The sequence below is a fragment of the Amphiura filiformis genome, chromosome 3 (assembly GCF_039555335.1).
Source record: "Amphiura filiformis chromosome 3, Afil_fr2py, whole genome shotgun sequence".
Taxonomy (NCBI): Eukaryota; Metazoa; Echinodermata; class Ophiuroidea; order Amphilepidida; family Amphiuridae; genus Amphiura; species Amphiura filiformis.
In genome coordinates this window covers 17,566,675-17,591,439 of record NC_092630.1, presented here as the reverse complement: position 1 = coordinate 17,591,439, position 24,765 = coordinate 17,566,675, and the positions used below count along the sequence as shown (strand labels likewise).

Below are 24,765 nucleotides of genomic sequence, written 5' to 3'. Positions count from 1 at the left end.
TGGCTACATAGTGATTGTGTACAAAATAAAAATTCTTGCTGATTCATTCGCTTAATGGCAAAAATATCGTCAAATTTGTATTTGTGTTCTGTTAACAGAACAAAATTACAACACAGTGGCCTATGAAGCTCTATGTAATACACCTACTCATTCATAACTCACAAACACAAAATCAGAATTAACTAAAATTTTGGGAATAGCCTGGTCTTTTTTGTAAATATCTGAAATGTACCATGAGAAGAGGATGCTAGAATCATGAAATAGCTCTTTAGACAACAGCTTTATTAAACTGAGCTTTGAGATAAACATGTGCAATATGTACAATACAGAGTTTTATCCAATTGGAGTTTGACCAATGACATTACAGAATTAATGCCCCTAAAAGATAAATATATATTTTATATATACATATGTCAAACAAACAATAAAATGAATACAATTTACAAGCAAGACATTTATTACTATTCAGAAATTTGTACGACTTCCACCAAATATTTGGTATTGGTATAATTTTGTTACGCGTGCCCCACCGATAGCCTAAATAAATCCCATTCAATACATGGAATCTTGAAGATCTAATAATTATGACAAGCTATCACTGATAGTAACCATGAGGAATGACGCAGTGCTGCTGTATGTTAGAACATGTTAATACCAAGAAGTTTGTTCGGCTTATAATAGGCAAAAAATATTAGGTTTTCATACTCTGCACATCAATAAAGTCCCAACTCACACTCGTGTAAATTCACATAAGCGTGCACCAGTCATGCATTATGCAATGCACAACTAGCGTAAATACTGCACCAGGGGCGTAGCCAGCTTTTTAGGTCAGGTGGGGCAAAATACAATTTTGGGGGCACAGACGGAAAAAAATAATACAGTTGCATCATACAAGACATAGCGATGTGCGTGGCGTAAAAAGTTGGTGTTTTACACTATTTGTGTCCATTATCAGGATGGAAATGGGCTTTATATTTACAATGTGCGAAAACTTCGCATTTTACACTAATTTGGCCCATGATCGGGCTGAATTTCGGTAGAATTTCGGTAGAAAAGGGCTCCTTGCCCCTTTTCTTTTCTTTTGCCCTTCTGATTTGCTCTTTTATTTTTTGTCAGAGGGGCACTTTTTCTTTCATTTTTTGTCAGGGGGGGCACTCTGCCCCATCTGCCCCACCGCTGGCTACGCTACTGTACTGCACCCAACTGCGTGCATGCCATTCTATATCAATACAGTGTTATGAGTCTTATTTATTTTGCCTATTGTAAGCTGAACAAACTTGAGCAGAGTCTTGTTTACAAAATGATGATTTTAAAAGAAAATAAAAACAATCTTGACTTACGATTTGAAATTACTTGGTACTCTAGGTCGGTAAACATGGGTAAGATTTAATCTTTCCCTAGAGAAGTACTTTTCAGAGAGCTGAGCTTTTGGAACTCTGGCCAGTGCCATCTTCAGAGCGAAAGAAGATGGCACTCGCTCTGAAGATGGCACTCGCTAGAGTTCCCGAAGCTCAGCCCTCTGAAAAGGACTTCTCTAGGGAAAGATTAAATCTTACACAATCTTGACTTAATAGCTTCCATGGATCACCATATTAGATCCCCGGCCCCGCACTCCGTGCATCCACGGGTATTCATGCTTGTCGGTGAACTTTAAAAACACCCCCTTTTGCATCTCATTTTGCGAAGTTTTCAGGGGAAAAACACACCTTTTTTTAGCGATTTCACGAATTATTTGCCCTTCGACAATACCCCTATTTTCGCTAAAACGCGAACGATCTTTCAAATATACCCTTTTCTGGCAGAAACACGTAGGGTTTGCTCACAGGCCCATGGCTATTATCATGCAGAGGCTGTATGTATGAACTTCAATCACTTGGCCGGGTGCACACCGGGTGCACCAGATTATAATAAAATATTACCCGGCTCTTCTCTGGTAAAAGCAAGAGAAGTGATATTTCGATGAAAAATTTCGCGAACACGTGGTTTGAAAAAACACCCCTTTTTCTTGTGTTTCGTGAATCATGTTCCTTCATCTGAAAACACCCCTTATTTCGCGAAATTTTTGACGAGCATGAATACCCGCGGATGCATGGAGTGCGGGGACCGGGATTAGATCCATAAAACACATCAGCAGGGATCAGTGGAATGAATAGCACAAGAAATGTTGCAAGTCCATCACATCTTATGAAGCTTATTATACAAGTCCACTCATACAAGTTGATGCTTGCTGCAAGCTTTCAAAGTAGTGCATTCAATGTATGCACAAGTTCATTGCATGCTTGCTGCATGCTCATATTTATCCATATTTGAGCTTGTGCAACTTCAGTAATCAAGCTCATTGCAAATACATAGCCACCATGTAAAAGTTCGTAAAATTGCTGCCAATTGTCCAAACATCAATGTTTTCGTGGATATCTGATGGAGTCTGATGGCGGTGGTGCAGATGGTCCACCCATTGCTGGAGGTGGCATTCCTTTATCCAACAAAGGTGGCGCTTCAGCCTGGGATCCTTCAGCTTCATATGGTGGTGGTTGTGATATAGGCCTGTCTCCAAATGGCTGTGGTGGATATTGATGTTGTGGAGGATAATGCTGCTGGCTATGATAGTCCATTGGAGGTTGTTGATGATATGGGTTATATGGATCGTGAGGTGTCTGTAGAGTACCCATCTGGTAGGGTGCTGGTTGTGGGGCATATGCAGGTTGTGGGGCTGGTTGTGGGGCATATGCAGGTTGTGGGGCATAAGCAGCTTGTGGGGGGTAACCATGACTTGGTGATGGGTATGGTGAGGGTTGTGTCATAGTAGCTGCTGCTGGAAGAGGTGGTTGGGTCATGTGATGTTGAGATGGTATAGGAGGCAGGGGTGCTGTCACTCTTTGTTTGGGATAATTTCCATTAGATTGTCCAACACCACGATTAGTAATTGTCATGGGCATGTCTGCTGATGGTGATGGCACCAGTCTGGTAGTTGAAGTAGTGGTATTTGAATGTGGCTTGCCTGAAACAATAAAAGAATGAAAAATAATATAAATTAATTATATTCAATTTCAGTTTCTTATAGGATTTGCAAGGCTACATTTTGCAGAAAACCCCATTGAATTTGGACAACCAGTTCAAAAGATATGAGCAGTAAAGTCGTATGCAGACTCCGGGTATTAGACGTATAATATTCTATGTAACATATCTACGTTATTTAATCTATTGCCATTCTATTGGCATTCTACTTTCTCTGAACCCCAAGTGCTTGTATTGGAATACAATTTCCTGGTAGGTGTGATAATTCTCTCTTATATTAACTCCACAAATTGAATATGAATGAGTCATATTTTATACAAATTATTACACAATTTGAAAATAAACTGTTTGGCTGAGTGCCTATTGTTAATAGGTATATTTGTCAGACATATTTTTATCACAAATATTTACGAGTTAAAAATTGACATTTTTAATTTGTGTATTTCCTTGTACCTCATACTATTTTTATCATAAGAGGCATATTAAAAGAATTCTCTATTCAAAACTATTATGGGTACTAGGATTTGCCTATTGTTATCTTGGGGGCATAGATTTTCTTATCAAGTTCTATGCAAAGATATAATTTATATTGTAAAAAGTTATGTTATAAGTTGAATTATAAGTTATCCTCAGATGAATTTTATCCCACATTATATTGTATTCCACATATTTTTGTTTTTTTAATTCCAAATCACTGAAACCATAATTAAAGCCACCATGTGTGATTTGCACCACAGCAATGCCCTTTTTGCATGATTTTAATGATCAATAGTGTACTAAAATACTAGAAAAAAAGACTAAGTCTGAAATGCTTTAAGTAAAATTTAAGTATTTTTATAACAAATCCAGAGATCTTTGGTTTTATTTTGAGTTCACCGATCGAGCGATAGCTGACATATCTTGTGCATGTGTATCATCCAATCAGTGATGTATAAACTGTGTCACTTGCATTTATTATGGAGGGCATAATTATAATAAACCATACATTTGTTGCCGAAATGAGTAACATGTAATTGAGAAAACAAATGGACATAGCTACTTCTGGCTCTAAGCTCTCAAAATAAGAATCTATTCTTTATTGAAATCACACATTGCTTTCAGTCATTTGTATTGAATACATTACCTTGTCCTCGTCTTCTCCTTCTTCCTGAAGATATGGACCTCCGTACACGCGTACCAAAACAACAGGAACAGAAGCAGCAACATAGGCACACAAATAGGATGGTCAGTAATACGAAAGCTACAAAACTACCTACAATGGCACCAATGCTATAGAAAAATAAAAATAGGAAGAAACAGAAAAATGAGGAGTTAAAATAATTATCAAATGTGCATTTCTTTGCATAATTGTTGGCGCACTTATGGAGTATGAAACTTACGGAGTGTTCATAAATACTTTGGTGGGGTTGGAAAATATAGGGGGATCAACATAATGTTGGGTCCTAAAAAGGGGAATAAAAAACAATTTAGTCCTTAAAGGTCAGGTATATTGCTCGGACAACATATTAAATTGGCAAGGTAATATTATGAGGACAATGAAAATGACTCTTTTTTTGAGAATATAAGACGTTTAAAATTGATATTCCAAAAACCAACTTAAGCGATGAGTTCCTTCGAACGAGACAGATTTGACCTAGAAAAAAGTAGACGTCATGAAATGACTGTGCCTGCTCTGCGAGAAGGGACTGTAAACATTCTCAATGCACTGTTGTTGTTCATAGAAAAAAACTCTGAATTAAGTATTACAAATTTAATGGTTTTTAAACATATGGATAAAATCAGCCGCTTCTTTTTTTATATATTAGTAAATTGTGATATTACAATTCATATGTATATCAATATCATGAGAAATATTTGGGCTAAAAATAAAAAATAATTTGAGCTTAGAATTTCAGCGTGATCAATCTGAGACTGGCATATAAACCGTGTTAAGTCCACAAACTCATGTATCTGATTTTGCTGTGCGAGTTATTATAGTTTCAGTTGGATGAAATATTGCAAATCAAACGCATAGTAACAATACTGTGTGACGCTTTGTTCCCCAAATGAGAACAATAGTCTGCATATTGTATGCAGCATTGTAATGGTAAATAATAGTACAACTCATTGTTGCTAATGTCAAACTTGTCAAAGTGATTGTGATTGTATGATAAGAGAATGATATAGTGTCCTCTTCATTTACTTACGTCATCTTCCAAACGGGGGAAGAACAGGTACGAGCCCGAACTTTACCCACACAATTTCTCCTTTTTCAGGAGAAATACGCATACAAAAATTGCAATGAGTGTCAAATTGTAATGTAATACTGTAACCACTCGGGTATAAGCCCACTCCCCTAGATGGCAGATTTTACTTCAAAAATGGGGGTGGGCTTATAACCGAGGAGGGGCTAGTACTTCATCCCCATTTGTATAATGCCCAATGTACCAGTAATTTCTATCATCTATGCCAATTTCTTTAAATTCTAAGTGTGGAATGTTGATTATCAATTGATTTTTTTTTATGTGAGAGAAAAGCATTGATTTGATTTGATTTGATTTAAGAACTTGGCCAAAATTTAGTACTGGGCTTATAGCCGAGTGCACCCATGTTCCCATGTTATTCTTTTCGAATAGAGATAAACTTGTTTTTGCAATAGACCTGCCCTTTAATAGGAGGATCAAAAATATTTGAGGGTAAAAGTATGGGGTGAAATGTACGACAAGGTATGCATATTCCAAAAAATTTGCACGCTCCACAGGCATAAAAGTTAAATATACAATTGTATACTCTCAAACTTCAAATCAGCAACATTTGCGCACTATACAATTTGGCTGTAACATTATAATTCCAATGAGTAATAACTCCAAATGGTCATTTTTAGCTATATATTTTTGTTTTTTTAGGACATGAAGGGGGTTAAAAAAAATGTTAGACCATAAAAATTAGGGATAAAAAAAATCCACCCTTTTTTAGGGGGATCTAAAAATTTTTGATGTTGGGATGTTCCACTTTTCAACCCCCAAAGTATTTATGAACACTCCCTTATAGGAGTGGACCCATGGAGCAGATTTACTTTCAACATCCATGTTCAATATGAGAGTAAATTTAGGGGAGAGTTCAGTGAGTGTTGGTGCCAATGGGGAGGGATTTCCCAACAGTCAAAATCAGACATTTGAAAATATTCAGCTTTTTAAAGCTAAAAATAGCAAGTTCCAACTCAGATACCCCCTAAATCATGCAAGCAAGTCGTGCAGTACTTTAATGTGCCAAAAAAGTCAATTTTTTCAAGAATCTGCCCCTCCCCAAAATAATTCCTGGCTATGGGTCTGTGATAAGCACAGACCAGAACCAGTGTAGTATACGCAAACTTGAAAATATTAAGACATAATATTAAGAAGTGCGTCAATTAATATTAGGATGTCTGCCTACTGCATAATGTGTCACAGACAGCTCATATTATTAACACTTTCCTAAAAATAGAAAACTTCTTATTTGAAACCAATGCATTAAAAACAGTCAGTAATCAACAATTCAATTTAGATTATTAATTAACAATATTCAAAAACCTCATTTATAGCTATGTTTTTCTTTCTTTAATGTTCATGCACATACTCATTAATGATGATTTTAGTTTGTCCATGACACAATACAATTAAGACAATGAAATGTACATGTCACATATGTGTACAACTTAATGACAATCAGTCATTATTCAATTACCCCATGGTATTATTCATGGACGGCGGGAGAAATCCCATAAACTTGCGAATCGCCGGCATAGTGAGTTTTTGAAATAACAGTTTCCACCAAAGAACTTCACATATGTCTCCAGAACAATTATCACATATTGTCCCTCTGTTATATCCAATACTTAATCATAGTCACACTCGTCGCTGATTGTTGCTAGACGGCCATTTTGTCACTGAATAGGTCCCGGAATAAGTACAACTTTTCAGAATGGTGACGTTCAATAAACCAACACAGGAAGTAGAAATTACATGCTCTATATTTGACATCAGCTGGTGATACGACCCGACTTGTAATTTCCCGTACCCACTGTTTGAGCTTACAGTTACTGCTCCTACACGTAACCATGACGATTAGATCAGATTTGAGATCTTTTGAGTTTTTCATCCGCTATTAACAGATGACTATTAACAGATGAATTACTGTAAAAGGCTTCTATTGGATTTCAAAATGTTCATATCAGATAGGCCTATATGAATTCCTATGGGGAAAATGGGGGAAGCAGTAGACAGTAGCATAGCCATTTTTTTCCAAAGGGTGCAAGGGTGGGGGGGGGGGAGGCGACTTGAGAAACTTGATGAAAATGGTCAAAAATTGTTTAAAGGCCTAAAAATCTAATAAATAACGGAACAGCGCTCCCCCCTGGCTACTGTAATGCCACTGGGGATAAGCAATATTTGGAGAGCTAAAGAGGTAAAAATGCTTTTTGGCACCAAAGAGGGGCTGTCATTTTGGCACATATATATCCATCTTTTCAATATTGTGTTCAAAAACATAAAACAGTAATAAAACATTCAAATTTGAAAATGCCCTGATCACTGTGTTGATGTCATGCATGATTATGTGTGTTACACTGCTCCATAGGCCACTGTTGTAATTTTGTTCTGGTACACCAGATATTTTTGCTAAACTGCACCTTTTTTTTTTAAACAAATTAATCTGCAAGAAATTTTTTGTACATAAACATTATGTAGCTAGAGGTTTCCATTGGTATACAAAAATCTCAACTTTTTTTGAGAAAAGTGGGGGGCTGAGGCTGTGGATCATGAAATGCCCTTTTAAACCTGCAGGACATGATATCACATTTATAAAAATGTAAAATTATTGCCCAACCCCTAAAAAGTTGTATTCCCTATGCAAATGTTGCAATGGTATAAATACCCAATGTAAATTATCAGTTAGTAGCAAATTAAATAGAGTTCTTCCTTTTGGCTCATGCGTTAATCAAGGATAAATGTATTCAGATCCAATGGATCCCAGTGATAATTCCTTCTAAATCTATGTGTGTAAAGCTTATAGATCCTCATTTGAGCAAATCGGAAACATTTCAGAAGGAAAAACTGATTTTATCTACAGGTGCAATTGACAGGGATGCCCGGTGGGTTCAGTTTGTATTTAAAGGTAGGACGTATGACCGTTCCAGGATTTGAAAATGACCCCTATTTCACAGGGAATCGAGGACATTTGCAGTAATTTTACCCCCTATTTTGCACGAAATCAAGGAAAATTTGCCCCCAAATACCTCCCCTATTTTTATCATTTTGAGGACGCATTTTCATTTCACCCCCTTATCACGAGGAATCAAGGACATTTTTCCAAAATAAATACCCCTTTTTTTACCATTTCAAGGATGCTTTTGAATTTTTCCCCTATTTCCCGTGGAAAGTAGGACTATTTTTATAGTAAAAAATACCCTATCAAATTTTGTGTGGAACTACTAAAAAAAACGGGCAGAAAAAATACAAAAAATGAAAACTGTAGCGGTAAAACGTGGACGAAAGTCCTAGAAATACACCCTATTATTCATTTTAAGGACAATTTTGCTCCAAAACACCCCTAATTTGGACAATCGTGAACAATTTTGTCCTCGAAAATTCCGCGGACATTTCTTGAAAAGTACCCCTAATTGGAACCATCATGCGTACACATTGTCAGTGATGCCAACTTTTTAGAAAATTGCATGATGTGAGATATTGTTGAGGGTGTACCGGACAGAAATATTGTTTGCTAAATGTATTTTTTAGTAATTTTAATCTAAATAGTGGGGAGGGAGAGGGACAAAATGTTGGCAGCCCTGGTGAGATTTTACTACCATAGTGTGAGAAAGTGCCCACAAAGCATGAGACTCAATGCTGAATGTTTGGCAGACCTGGCATTTTATACAGCAAGCATTTATGGTTAGAAAAGCAAAAACACATTTCAGGCACACAGCTTGTATAATATTTTGGGCTCAACAATTTGATGAATAAATGCCAAGCCATGAATTTAGCACGGTGAAGTTGGCTCGAGATTAGAGATTAGAGATTATAGACATTCGTTATTACAGTGAATATTACACTTTCAATCGTTGTTATGCATCAATTAAGTGTACAGGAGTAATATCAGACATATTTTAGACATTCAAAATTTTTGGCCCAATTTTGGCCCAAAATTTGAATTTTTTGAACTTCGTTATTTTGACCTAAATACAACTTTTATGTACCGATCGAGTATTCTAGAGTATTTTGACACCGATTTTGGTCTTGCAAAAATGTTGGCCCAGAAATTTCAAAATGTTTCAACTTTCTTATCTAGATGAATTTAGACCTACAAACAACTTTAATGTACCGATCGAGTATTCTAGAGCATTTTGACACCATTTTTGGTCCTTCAAAAATTTTGGCCCAGAAATTTCAAAATGTTTAAACTTTCTTATCTAGGTGAATTTAGACCTAAAAACAACTTTAATGTACCGATCGAGTATTCTAGAGCATTTTGACACCATTTTTGGTCCTTCAAAAATTTTGGTCCAGAAATTTCTAAATGTTTCAACTTTCTTATCTAAGTGAATTTAGACATAGAAATTCGGTCAAATAACGATGTTTTGACATTTTAAAATTTCTGGGCCAAAATTTTTGATAGTTGGGCCAAAATTTTTGAAAGTCCAAAACTGGTCTGAAATTTTCAGAAATGACTCCCATACACTTGATTGATGCATAAAAATGATTGAAAGTGTAATATTCAATGTAATAACGAATGTCTAATCTCGAATCTCAAATCTCGAGCCAACTTCACCGTGCTATGAATTTTGATCTCTTTTGATATTACACAAAATCCTGCTAACACAAAGTGAAACCCGTCAGTCCCATGAGATTTCATGTTTAAGGGTCCACTGTAGTTAAATAATGTCATTTTGGTTCACTATTTTTGACAGCTAACAGGGTTAAATAATTAGGTTTTGAAATATTAATTTTTATGGAAACAAAGGGTAATATTATATGAATACTATCTGAATTGATTCCATAATTATCATAATTTGCTGCCTATAAGTAAATTCACTTGCCACTTTCCAACAATAGCCCAAGAAACTTCATTTAAGTTTGAACTATTTTCATGTCAGCAAAATAATTTAAAAAAATTACTATGACAGAATTAAATATTGCTATACAATATTTGAAAACTGGTATACAAAATTGCAACTTGTATAATAGTTTTGCGATACACCTTTTTCCTTAGGACGTACGAGCCCAGTTTGGTATTTGTCCGTATGCATAAAATACAACAATTATATTACCACTACTTACTTTCTTACTCCTTCAGATACATGGTCTGTTACCACATCAATATTATCAATATCAAAATCATCCATTATAGATTGGTGAGAAAAGTACACTGTATGTCTTCAAAATATGATTTTCTTGCATAAATTCCAGGTAATAAAAATCGTAATCAACAAAGATGCTCCAAATACAATATATCCATGTTAGTCTGCCAAATTTGGATCCAGTTGTAACAGTACTAACACACTAACCCAGTCACTACAACATTATGACATGATAACCCCAGTCACTACAACTTTAAGAACTAAGATCTCTCAAACATCCTCATCCTCTGGGCCAATGCCCTTGAACCCAATAAGCTTATACATTTATAGAATGACCTTTGAATGCATTGCATACAGAAACTCATACTCCCCAACTTGAGGTCAAAGTTCAAGCAATGATCTTTAAATGGGGTTTATTGGACTTTGCCTTTGATATGACACTATTTAAGCTTGGCGTAATCATAGTCATATGCACAAGATGGTCACATGCAAACTGTCCCAATTAACAACAAATTAACACTTTCCTGTTCTTATGTTCTCCTTTAAGGAATTCATACGTCAATGACCAATATTTGTATCATCAATAAGAAATATTATCAATATTGCCAAGCATGTTGTCACTAGGTATTAAATAAGTCAAGTTTAAAAACACTAATTTGATACTTTTGGCAACATACCAAATCAAAGTAGGTCAATAATCATGATTACAGGCTTGTAATTCTGTCAAACCAGGTAAAAGGCCAAGTATGGGGGGAAGGGGACTATAAGACGAGCTTACCTTTGGCAACATACACCGACGTAGGTCATTTCCCAGTCAGTTATCATGGTGTCAATTAAATAGCTAAGTCAATTAAATAGCCAAGTATCATGGTGGAACATTCTAGCACAGTAGAGACCAAATGTATTTTGTAAACATCTAGCATCTTTCAATGATCTTTGTGTCCCCAAGATAAAACTCGCCTTTTTAAGAACTTATCATTGAGGACCCTCCTTTTTTGGAATTTTATTTAACCAAACTTGTTTTTAAACACCTAGCATCCAATGACCACTCTTTTTCTAGGTCTTCTTCTTCTTCCTGTCATGTCTACAGACGCTAGATGTTATGTTTCAGACAGAGAACTGGACACAACTCTTTGCAATATCACTGTTCTCTGCACGGTCCTCAGCTTTGGATTCTTGCTCCAATAGAGGACTCCATGATATGGTATGTGATTCAGTGCCACATGCGCAGGTCATATCTATCATGTTTAATATCCCCACTTCTTTTTTACATTGGCCACTCAGTACCAGCTCTCAGTCTGGTCTGTTGAGGCATTTCCATTCAGCCTAGCTAGAGTCAGGACCAGGAGGGATACTCTTCTTAAAAGCCAAAACTTGGATAAGCTTGGTTATTCCAAGACTAAGAAAAGCTGGAAGTTTCCAGCAATTCTGATCAAGCTTGAAATTAACTTTCGCACTTTTTTGTAGACAGACCGTGAACTCTGATACCTTCAGCTTCAGTACTTGGTTTAATTTCGTCAAGGATGCTTTTCCTAGACTTCAATCAATTCTTTACAGGTCATGGCCTAATAGTGGATGTTGCCAATCTGTGGTCTGGCAATCACATTCTCTACTGCTTGTTGCAATACGACGGATCTCTAGTGGCACTATACCAGGGAGACACATTTCTAGGCAAATTTGGTTTTTTCACATATTTTGATAAAACTCACGAAAACAAGTTTCTTGCCAAATATATTAGTATCAATAACCAAGCAATAATCAATCAATTAATCAAATCACTTCCATAAAATGTAGAACTCAAAGATCATTAACTACTATGTAGTTAATGATCTTTGAGTTCTACATTTTATGGAAGTGATTTGATTAATTGATTGATTATTGATTATTGCTTGGTTATTGATACTAATATATTTGGATCATATAAACAGAATCAAAGACTTTCCACAGACAGATTGGTAATTAACATCAAAAATAAATCATTCAGGAAGTGTCTGAAAATAATATTTTATTAGTTCTTAAGAAACAGACATTTCTGGCAGTGATCCATGTATAGGTGATGGCGCGTTAATTAATTAGATAAGTGTTAATTGCTGCATGAATTAATACTACAAAGAGAGACACTGCAATGACTCCATTGCTAATTGTATTTTTGATGATTCTCAATTTTACTGAATGTTCAATTCAAAGTGTTTTTATTTTATTTTTGATGAAAAAAAACTTTTTGAAACCCTGGTTTCACCAAACAAAAAAGTTTTGTGCATTACATTTTGCTGGAATATGATCACTGATTCCATGGGCAGTACAAGACGTATTTATAAGCCTCTAAAGAACTATTGTAAATGGTTACAAATTTAAGACTATCATTGTGTAGGAGCATGCCTAGAAATATGCCTTGGAAAGATACAGGCCCACATGAAAAGTTACCTGCCCAAACTTTTTTTTAAGGAATCAGATAGCAACGTTTGCCACAGTATTTATTGTGGGACCAGCTAGCATGGCTAGTGAGCACATCAGACACGCCAAATTGCATTCTGAACACGAGGAATGTCCTTCTGATATATCAAATCATTTAAATTTTTTTAATTCGCGATATAATACAAATTTTATGGCAAATTTTTATAATTCATATTTTTGATATTTAACAGTCCTCAAAGTAAAATTTATAAATCTCATGATATGTGGTCAAAGTGTATGTAGCTGGGAGGAAAAATTCCTTTTATGTATATCTTCAATACGAAAGGTCAAAATTTTCAAATCATGGATGACTTTTCATCCCAGTACATACACTATAAGTACATATCATTAGATTTATAAAGATTACCTCGAGGACTGCTAAATGTTTAAAATATAAATTTTTAATAATTTGCCATAAAATTTGTATTATATCCCAAATTTCAAAAAATCTAAATTATGTTATCAGAAGGACATTCCTCATATTCAGAATGCCATTTGATGTGTCTAATGCTCTCATGTCCCACAAAAATACTGTGCAAACGTTGCTATCCAATCACTTAAGTCAGGACATGCATATAGGGTTATTCCAGTTGAAATCCATATACCTCCTATGTAAGTAACAACACCGGGGTAAGACATGGACTTTTAAAGCTTTTTAAGGCTTAAAATCTCCCACTATGGTGTTGATTCAGGGCCGTAGCAAGCGGGGCGGCCAGGGATGCCATGGCCGCCCCACTTTTTGAGAAATTTGTTATGTTTTTCGCCAGCCCATTCGGGGCTGGTACCTGTTTCAGGTTTGGGGTCAGTTTACTCAAGAGATTATATTTTAGTGGTATTGGAATGATTTTTTTTTTTTACTTTTTGTGGTTAAATTTTTTTTAAAATATTTTAATTCGATTTGTTAGGAAAAGTAAGTATGTTTTGCCGTTTCAATGAACGAAAACGAGTGAGTATTACTAAAGTTATGTTTGAACTAATTAATTATGACTTTAAAAGTTTAAAGGCCTAAATGTAACAATAATAGTTAATATATATAGCATCATATGGTCAGCAGAAGAAAATCTGACATCACCTATGATGTCATATCAGTGTCCTTGACCGTGGGTCCTTACTCCTTGACCACTGAACAGCGTGATATCATGTTGATAACAGATCTATAGAATCAAATTCTTCATCATATCCCGGATCATATCACAGATTCTCAACAATCTGTGATCATATGGACCATATTGATGTGAAAGTAGTTATCTATCATATCCTGTGTCGTTTTATGGATAAAATGACTCAAAATGTTATTGATGAAATGGTTGCTATCATAAACATCAGTTTTGTCTTTTCAACGGGAAAAATCCGATGCAAAATAAAGTTTTTAGGGCCTAGCTATAATATGGGCATAATTTATGCATATGGTATTGAACAATGTACCCCATTTGACATGCACTTATAGATAAATAAATTGTCTTACTTTATTAATTTAATAACTTCTTTATTATAAATAAAATGACACATAACTATTTGATTCATAAAATTACATTCAACAAAATGATTGAAGAGAAAACACACAAGGCACTAGGCAGACTGTTATAGAATGGAGTATGTAAGATGCCATGTCCATAGCTTCGCAGGAGTTTCCGACTAGCAATCAACATGATCAGCACATTCAGAAAAACACAGTTTAAGAGTGAAGATTGTAGTGAGTAACCAGTCCTTTATAAATGTGCTGGCCACTATCTATTATAATATAGTAGGCTTAAACTATACATTGCGAATTAATTAAGTTATTTTAAAATAAAATGTACATGTAAGTTAACTCAAACCGCAGTGTATATATCGAAAGCAGTGAAATCGGACATTCCTAAGCGAAGATATTGAGTTCGTAAGTTCTGGTATTACAAAATTGGAAATTGAGATATCGTGGGTAAAAAGCTGAAAAGACAAAAAAACCCAACGACAACAACAACAACAACAACAACAAAACAAACAGACCAGAACAATTTGGAGTACATGTAATGAATTAAAAGAGTTGACATGAGATTAGGAATTAATGTTTTCTGCTGTTTCAGTGTGCATGTTCTCATCGTTGATGGTTTGGTGGACTGTCATGTAGATGTAAGCGTGATCCTAAAAATGCCTTTCACATTGACCAAAACTAATTACAAGACCTCTTCTACATTGAGGCTGGCTTTCCCTTTTAAAGGAATTTTTATCTATGTATATTTATTTCAATATGGGCATAGATTTGTAATTTGGCCGCCCCATATTTGTGATGGCCGCCCCACATTATTCGACCTTGCTACGGCCCTGTGTTGATTACCCTGTGAGATATCTGAAATTCACACTCCCTTTGTGGAAGATGAAAGTTCCATACCCGGTTCCATAGGGGGTGTATGGATATCAGATGGAACAGCCTACTTCCTTCAAGTAACAACATACAAATAAGTTGCGAGCACACAATAAGGCTTTGAAAGGAAATAATTGGCTTCCCATATGCCGTGCATGCGCACTTTGTTTTTAGAGCAATTTGATCACATTTCTTCTTCTTTTTTTCAAAAATAAGAAAAATTAGGAAAAAATATTTTAAGGCCACTCCAAATTATTGAGTGTACAATTTTGCTTTTAGCCTTTGGGTCAAGAAAGAAGAAATGGGAAATTTTTATTCCATGACCTGATACAAGGCCAGAATTGTGTCAAGTTATAATATGTGATGTGATCAAGCAAAATCAGTCGGAACTCAGAAATATTAAATTTTCAGTTTCTTACAGGATAGTAAAAAGCATTTACAAAGCTGGATTTTGCAGAACACACCATTGAAATTGAACAACCAGTTCCAAAGATATGAGCAATTAAAGAGTTTCCAAAACAACAGGTAACAAAAGGAAATATTTCCTTAGTTTGGCTATATCTCAAAATCAATATTTCTGAGTTCTGACTGATTTTGCATGATCACATCTTAATACTAATAATGGCGTGTCCGTCCGTCCGTCTGTCCGTCCGTGCGCTATCGCGTCGCGCGGAGCGTTTTCGCTGAGTCCGCGCGTTATTGCGTCGCGCGGATCGTTTGCGCTGAGTCCGCGCGCTATCGCGTGTGCACGGATCACTTTTGTTGAGTAGCAACGGGTGCAGTGTGTGCTAGGCCTAACAGTGTGACTACCAGGTGAATCTCATCGGACCAATAGGCCTATTTTAAACACATATTTCAATACGGAACGCGTGCATAGGCCTATTTCAGTAGAATATGACTATTTCCGGGGTCATCCAGAATGGTTAACATTAAAATAATCATAATTAGAGAGGGCGGCCTATCTGCTGTGTCATAGCATGACATCAGTCAATATGAGACATTAAATATTAAATGCGAGGATCCAGAGGATACATGCCTGAGAAAATATATAAAATAATCAGTTATGGTAAGGCATTATAACCCATTATATTAGGCGTTATTGCGTTTACTAATTTCAGGGTATTTTCGGGATCCTCCTTGGAAGGCGTAGGCCTAGGCGCTAGGCCTATATCATAGTAGTTAAAAAGGTCAGGGCAGGTATATTGGTAACGGGTGTTGGGCAATTAGAGATAAGCCTATTTACAAGAACTGCCCGACCCGAGAACCGCGAAATCTAGTCACATATAATCAGGAAAGTTGAGAAAATCCCCAGGGGGGCCACTCATATAAAAAGTTGTAAGCATGCGTGTGAACAAAAACGCGGAATATGGGTGGTTTTTTTCTACTGCAACACGGGCCCGCACGGGCCCGTGTTAAGGGTCTCAAAATCATTGATTATAGCAAATAAGGGTGTCATTTTTGACACCATGTGTCCTTCTTCTTCTTCCTTATAAGTGCCTCCCTCATATGTATGAGTATTGTCGCACGGCGTACAGACGAGCTGTACTTATTTTTACTCTGGAACCTAGAGTAGATGAGTGTATTTTGAAGTACAGTCAACATGACCGGGATGATCCCCTGCTCTTTTCGTATAGCCTGTGTAGTTCTTTAACGTGCACACTACATTAATGTGAGAAAATATGCATGTACATCGGGACCGACAGCTTAAAGTGCCCTCCAAGCACTAAGCAAGTAGAGTGAAGTGTCTTGCTCAAGGACACAAAGAGCCGGACCTGGGATTCGAACCCTTGACCCTTGGGTTCACAGTCCTATGCCTTAACCGCTAGGCCACGCTCTCCTCGTTGTCCGTGCTAAGGGTAGTTAAATCTAATCACATCCCTACCCCTACAATCATCATAATAAAATATACTGCCCTAATAATGCAGGCGATAATTATGTTGAATAATGATAACCGAGTAGGCCTAAGCCTACCAAATCCAGTTAGGAAGTATCCAATTAGAGTATAATAATAAAGGAAATAAGAAACCTTGAAAGCCCGTTTGAAAGTTGATGTCTTTTACTTTTTTCTTCAAAATTGATCATGCATCCTTGCTAAGGGTTGGATTTAATCCACTTGTAACTTTGTCCTTGTTAAGGGTATGGTTAACACACCATTATCCTTGTTAAGGGTCATTTTGAAGATACAATGATTGTCATTGTTAAGGGTGCTTTTCTGAAGTGCATTCACACGCATGCTTACAACTTTTATATATGAGTGGCCCCCCTGGGAGAAAATCTCTACTTTCCTGATATAATGTAGTAACACAATTGGGCTATTCCAGCTAAAATCCATACACCCCTATGGAAAACACTACCTTAATCTTCCACAAAGGTAGACAGTGTGACAGGGATGTAGCCTGACTGAGGCAATTTTCCCCAGACCCCCAAAAAAAACATTTTCAGGGATAAAATGGTGATGGCATAGAGTAAAGTGTCCTTAAAATGACTAAAAATGGGATAAATAAATTACAAATGGGGATGAAAATTTGACTTCGCCCCCTCGCACTAAAATCCTAGCTACGCTACTGCAGCATGTGCAGTGTGCATTTCAAATGGGGTTACCTGATGCTGAATGGGTGACTCCTTTTCAAATCTACACCCCTGTGTTGGAGATTAAGGTCACATCTTCCATAGTTGGTGTGTGGATTTCAACAGGAAAAACCTAATTTATCAACTTACTAGGCTTTATTGAAATTGCTAGGAGGCTCATCGCAGCAAAATTTCTCAATTTTGGTTCCACAGCAATATACTTCCTCTGTTTCACTGCCATCCTCCCAGCTTAATGGACATTGGAATCCGCCGTGATGCACTCCTTCACCATCAGTGTATGCTGAACAAAACTGACCGCCTGAAGAAAAAACAATGAAGATGTTTGTTATTCGTTTCAACATAAAGACCCAGCAAACACAAAACGTTTTTGACATATAATTCGCAAAAGGTTATAAAAAGTTGGCAGAAAACACATTTTTGCACTTTGTGCAATTTCTGCACTGTTTTGAACTTTTTTTGCAGCTTCATGTAACTTTGGGCACCCCACTTTTTATCACCTTACTAAGCACCTGCCTGCCCCACCTTCTGGATTTTGCTTGTGTTGTTACTTGCGTTCACTTGAAGAATTGAGTACATTTCATAGCCAGGTATATGGGGACTGTTCAATAGTAAAAAAAATAAAAAGGGGTTGCTAGTCCAAAGTTAGGCTCAGGGGGCATGGGGGCAATGCCCCCCAGTCAGAACTCTCTCCCCCAGATCCCCCCAGTAAAAAACCCAAAACAAGGAAATTTTCCATTTTTTTGGGGGGGGGCAATTATGACCAAAATTTGTTAATTTTGCCCCCCTGAAATTCACTTTGCCCTCCTTCTCCCCTCCAGAAAAAAAATTCCTGGCACCGCCATTGACTAGGGTTAGGCACCTAGCAAACCTTTCGGACCAGTGACCCCTTTTTTTGTTTTTCAGACAAGTGAACCCACCCAGGAATGTCTAGAAAATCTTTTAATACCATTGAGCCCATCCCATCCTTTTATTATTGCTGAACCTGCCACTCCAAGGAGATTGATCATATCCTAAGGCAGTGTGGCGAGATCAAGTTTAATGAGTTGTTTGTTGCTCTAATTCATTTTGAGATAGGACTAAAAGAAATGTTCATTTCTTTTGCCTTTTATTGTTTCCCGCAACTTAAAAATGTACATATCTCAGGAACTTTAAGTCCAATTTTGATGGGACTTAAAGAATATTATAGTCTGTTGGATGCAAGCTGGGTATAAAATTTTAAAAATGAACAGTTTTTTCCGACAAATGCCTCATTTAGCATGATCTTGTCACATATTGTGGTTTTGGGGATTACTGACGTCATAATCAAATTACTTTCAATATTAATTTACAAAGATCAAAACATGTTTTTCAATGCATGTTACACTAATGGGGCTAATGGTAATGTGTCTCTTTGCAGGTTGCAGTATGTAGGCCTATAAGTAATATGTATTAAAATAATGGCGGAGAATTATTGCAACTTGTCACATCAAAACACAGCACTTTTACATACTACTAGTCCCTCCATGGTTATAAGCCCACCCCCATTTTTTGAGTGAAATCGCCCATCACAGAGGGGTGGGCTTATATCTAAGCGGTTACGGTAATAGCGCATTCAGATATTTCACACTGGACTCACGTCATTACACTAATTACAAATAATTTACTGGTTTCCAACCTGCAAGTGAACAAGCAACAGACCCATGCATCATAGACTATGCCATCGATTTTTGATAAATAAAAATATGTTATTTAATCACTATGAACGCATTCAGTTGAACTCAAAATTATACTGATATTATTTTATTACATCAAAATACTAGTAAATGGTTATGAAAAGGTTTATCATAATACTAATCATGGCATCCGTCCGTCCGTCCGTCCCTCTCCCGGGGTCCCTCTGTCCGCGCGCTATCGCGTGCGCACGGTGCGCTATCGCGTACGTGCGGTGCGATATCGCGTACTCGCGGTGTGCTATTGCGGAGTATCAACTGGGGTGTGCGCAGAGTACCGCATCGCGCATCGGAAAGCATTACAGTGTGACTAACAGGTGCATCTCATCGGACCAATAGGCCTATAATGATTAACATAAAAATCATCAGTTATGGTAAGGCCTCTAATGTAATAGGCGAACTATGGGTTTTCATACTTTTCATATTATGGGTACCGAAGTAAGCGTCACAGCTACAAAACAGAGTTGATTAAGTTGTGTCTTAATCATTGAGCGACGTATATCGTAGTAGTTTGAAAGGTCAGGACAAGTATTATGGGTAACGGGTGTTGGGTAATTAGAGATAAGCCTATCACGAGAACCGCGAAATCTAGTATATTATATTAGTGACAGTAACAGTAAAGTATACATAGGCTTATTGAATGCAACATATTATAATGGCACTTCAATACTGAAGAGTTCTGATTTTAGAATGATACCAGTTTATAATCGTGAAAGCCCGAGTTAAAAATCGACTATGTACATTGCATTTTTAACAGGACTTTGACCGGTGACTTAGTCCCTAACACACACTGTCAATCTTAATTTTTTAAGCCTGTACGTACAAGACGCGCTCATGCACCTAGTACACAAAGCGCCGCATAGTTGTGTACAATGTAGTTATCAATGGTAATGCCACATGCCCAGAAGATTTAAACCATAACAAGATCTGGGCGACCAATCACAAGCCAGATCCATTGGCCAATTTTAGTAGGCCAAAAATCCGCCAATCTCATCCATAGACAACTGTGTTAAACTTGTTAACAGCAATCGAAAGTAAGTAGTCCACTTGGGAAGCCAACAAACAGAGGGAGTACTGTGACTAAAAAGATCAGATGTGAAAATCTATCAATTGTGCACAAATTAATTAAATTAGAGTTTTAAGAAAATGCATAATTATAAATGGGCAAGTGGACTACGGAGAAGTATACATGCATCAGAAATATCAAAATAACACTGAATTCTAAGAAAAAAAGCAAGGAGATCAGTTCCCATGCACCCTCCTAACCCTAACACCCAACCCTGCTTTTTCTGAAAAAGGAGAGAAGATGAAAAACGAAGTCACTTGGCACCCCCGGGATTCGAACCTTAGACCACCCACATGCCAAGCACATGATCACGGACCGGTAGCTACGGGGTAACGCTGCTCCGGGCAGCAATTCCGTGAGCATTTAACACTTTGGGTGATTGCGTCATCGCAGACCCTGGGATTCGTGCATGCCCAGTGGTTTTCATCATGGTATTTAGTGGTTTTTTTGGGTGTTAGGGTTAATTAATAAACGTTTTGTCTTATATAAATGTCAGACTATTGGAAAAATATTGAAATAAAATCAATATAAGGTCACTCCTCCTGTCTACAAGCTTTTATGGTAGCATGGAGGTGGTCATGAGTATATTTATAAACACATATTTTTAATATAGGGGAAGCTGGCTGGATAATCCCTCTCACTCAAGTGAAACAGGTGAGGATAAACATAATTATTAGCATAGACAGGCAGGGATAGCACCAGCTCAAAAATTGAAAGGGTCAAATTGATTTTTTCTGGACCCTTTAAGGGCTGGGGTATGAACGTTTGGACAGTATTTATTGTGGGACATTAGAGCATATCAGACATATCGAATTGCATTCTGAATACGAAGAATGTCATTCTAATATCAAATAATTTTGATTTTTGAAATTGCAATTTAATACACATTTTATGGCAAATCATTAAAATTGATATTTTTGATATTTAACAGTACTTGAAGTAAACTTTATAAATCTGATGATTTATACTTAAAGTGTATGTAGGTGGGATAAAAAGCCGACGATCAATTTAAAATTTTGACCTTTCATATTGAAGATATGGATTTTTTTCCCAAAACGCCAAACAAAATTAGGTCTTTTGGGAAAAAATCCATATCTTCAATATGAAAGGTCAAAATTTTCAATTGACCGTCGGACTCCCTGCTACATACACTTTAAGAATATGTCATTAGATTTATATAATTTACTTCGAGGACTGTTATATATAAAAAATTTGAAAAATATCAAATAATTTGTCATAAAATTTGTATTATATTGTGATTTTCAAAAATGAAAATTATTTGATATCAGAAAGACATGCTTCAGTATTCAGAATGCAATTCGATAGGTCTGAGGTGCTCTCATGTCCCACAAAAATACTGTCGAAACACAATAAACGCTCATTTTAGACCCCTTAAGCCCTGCAAAACCCAAATTTAAAGGCTCCAATGAAAATTTCATAGAAGTAGTGATGTAACAGTAGTGATGTAACAGGATTAATTACCATAGCAATGGGTTTACATTATTTTTGAATGTATTGCCCCCTTAGGCAGGGTGCACTTATCACCTGTGTATATGTGTGCAACGATAGATTGACTACGATACCATTCTTTTTGAAGACACTAACTTTTTTGTGATAAGTTATTCAAAAAGTTTATAAAAAAAAGAAAATTTTAGGGGATAACTCCAAATATTACAAAAAAACCAAAAATATGCACAAGCGCACTACTTTTACAATTCTTCCAGAACTCATGCACACGTACTCACTATCAATCAGACAGACAATAACCCTTATCATCTAGGTGGTTTATATTCACATCATCAGACAAACAAAGACCATAACCCTACCTTTTCCTCTAGGCGGTATATATTCCGAGCCTCCATTTGGACTTTCAGTCGCCTCAGACACAGCAGATTCTTGTTCTACCAGAAACCCCATCACAGTTTTCAGCCTGTCACGAGGCATATTTAATTCCTAGTATGTCTCTCCGATAAAAAATATTAACAATCCTGCTAGAGCAACACTTGCTCAGGTTTATGAGAACAAGTTCTTCTAGTAAAAAAAGTTCTTCTAACTGACCACTTTTGTCTGTGTATTATACTCCACACAATGGCCACCATTTAACTGAACTTGACAAGATACTTCCTCTCTGTAAGATCACCTTACTTAGTTGATGCCATAATCTGTTTTGGTTTTACCACTTAATATGTGACTCATTAGTTCAGGGCAGTTTACACCTACAATTCAAATTACTTAATATCCTCTGCTAATTACGCTTACTGACAATTAAACTAGAAGCTTTTGTTCTATTTAGCCTTGTCATGGAAGTAAGAGACAGTTATGCTCCTTAGGTAATTACTTACATTCTGTAGGCCTAATATGTGCTAATTAATTGTTGTGATTTTTTAAATGAACAACAACAACAAAGAAACAAACTAGATGAAAGATGACATTGACTTCACAAAGCATAAAAGAAAGAAAATAAACAATAAAAAAATTGATTATTATTATTGTTGTTGTTGTTGTTATTGTTATTATTATTTTATTACTATTATTATTATTATTATTAGTAGTAGTAGTAGTAGTAGTATATTATAATTATTATCATATTATTATTATTATTATTATTATTATTATTATTATTATTATTATTAATATATATCATTATATTACTAACATTATTATTAGTGTGATTATTATTATTATTATTATTATTATTATTATTATTATTATTATTATTATCATGTCATTATTATCATGTTATTATTATTAACGTTATCATTATTAGTGTTATTATTATTATTGTTATTGTTAATATCATTATTATTATCATTATCATTATCATTATCATTATCATTATCATTATCATTATCATTATCATCATCATCATCATCATCATTATCATTATCATTATTATTATTAATTCACATACAAAGAAAGATTTCAAATCACAAATAAAGGTGTCATGACTTCCCCAAAATATTTATTTCGTAAATATCAACTGCTAAATCGAAGAATCAGCGTGGCAAAATTTGTTTTCAAATTTCAGTTACAAAGTATTACAATTGTATCCTAAAATTGTCACATAATATGAAAATATCATGTTAATCAGTATTGTTCAAAAACTACAAGTGTAGGAACTTTTCAAAATACTTTGGACATATATCTTGGACTATTTCCCAAGAAATCCTATATCTACTTCGGGGTATCTACCCAACTTTCCAGTTGAGTGTGTTTCAGCTTTATATGTGACCCATCACATCGAAACACGGCAGTTGTCGTCAGAAATGAACTTGTAGATTTCTTTACCAAGAAAAAGGACTGTTTTTAAGCTTTAAAATGACAAATCTTCCATTAATATCGCATGTAAAAGGGTGATTTTATGTGACAAATACAGTTCAAATTTCTTATTATTTTCTTTATTTTTAGGGGCACATTTTCTTTATTATCTTTAAATGTGGGTTACCGACAACTGCCGTGTTTCGATGTGATGGGTCACATATGCTGTCACACTATAAAAATAAGGCCATCTGATGTAATAGTTTGACTCAAAACCCCATGCATATTAGTAAAATCCCTTTTTTCATATTTTTATTTTTTTATCTAAATCCATTACACACAAATCTCACTTCTGACAGATTTAAAAAGAGCACAAGTCATATTAAATCGCAATAAAAATCTTCATCTTGAACACAGTGAAACTATGCCTGCATATTAGCGGCATCTTCTTGTCAAAAAGCTTGTCCCATCAGTTTAAGGCAGGGGTAGCGCAAGCACAAAAAATCAACGGATCCAATTTAATTTTTCTGGACCCTTTGGTATACCGTGTGCAATAAGTTCGTTCCGCCCCTACCCAAAAGCATTTATAACATGTTTAAAATGAAACTCACACAATGCATTTCAAGGCTACTTGTTATTTGTTATGTTGTTACATTAGTAGAGATGTTAAACAAATTTATTTGAAGTCATAGGATACTTCGTGGTCAATCACCATGATACCTCCAAACCACGCTTGCCACAGAAATAATGTCAACATGGTCAACTAATGGCACAAGAAGTTCCTTATTCTTATCTAGGCTTTGCCATACACTCTGGACTCTATCTGTAAGTGGTGTTATGATTTTGCAATAAGGAGTTTCAAAAAACCTTTCTTTTAGACTAGACCACAACATTTCTCTATTGGGTTAAGACATTCTTCTTCCATTCTCTTGCAATTTCTCTCTCCTTGAACAAGCCATTGTCGGTTTTTTGGACGCCATCTTTCAATTCTCCGAGGTTTGGGGTTCTTTAAATTCCTCAA

General features: G+C 35.9%; 1 protein-coding gene across 2 annotated transcripts; it reads right to left on the bottom strand.

Moving 5' to 3' along the window:
• Positions 1 to 1,197: 1,197 nt before the first annotated feature.
• LOC140148140 (uncharacterized) lies at positions 1,198 to 22,622 on the bottom strand. Of its 2 annotated transcripts, XM_072169998.1 has the most exons (4): positions 22,313 to 22,622; positions 17,841 to 18,009; positions 4,139 to 4,284; positions 1,198 to 2,998 (listed from the first exon to the last, which is right to left on the bottom strand). In XM_072169998.1, the coding sequence occupies exons 1-4, from the start codon at positions 22,428 to 22,430 to the stop codon at positions 2,397 to 2,399; spliced, it is 1,035 nt and encodes a 344-aa protein (XP_072026099.1). In that variant the 5' UTR covers positions 22,431 to 22,622; the 3' UTR covers positions 1,198 to 2,396. The 2 variants fall into 2 exon arrangements, with proteins under 2 accessions (XP_072026099.1, XP_072026100.1); XM_072169999.1 differs by lacking the exons at positions 17,841 to 18,009; positions 22,313 to 22,622 and adding an exon at positions 10,308 to 10,512.
• Positions 22,623 to 24,765: the final 2,143 nt, after the last annotated feature.

Bases quoted from the DNA above. Each gene is read 5' to 3' on its own strand.
- LOC140148140 (XM_072169998.1), bottom strand. From the start codon at position 22,430: ATGCCTCGTGACAGGCTGAAAACTGTGATGGGGTTTCTGGTAGAACAA. The intron at 18,010-22,312 runs GTAGGGTTATGG...TTTTTTCTTCAG, and splicing joins TATACCGCCTAGAGGAAAAG to GCGGTCAGTTTTGTTCAGCA. The intron at 2,999-4,138 runs GTAATGTATTCA...TTATTGTTTCAG, and splicing joins AAGGAGAAGACGAGGACAAG to GCAAGCCACATTCAAATACC.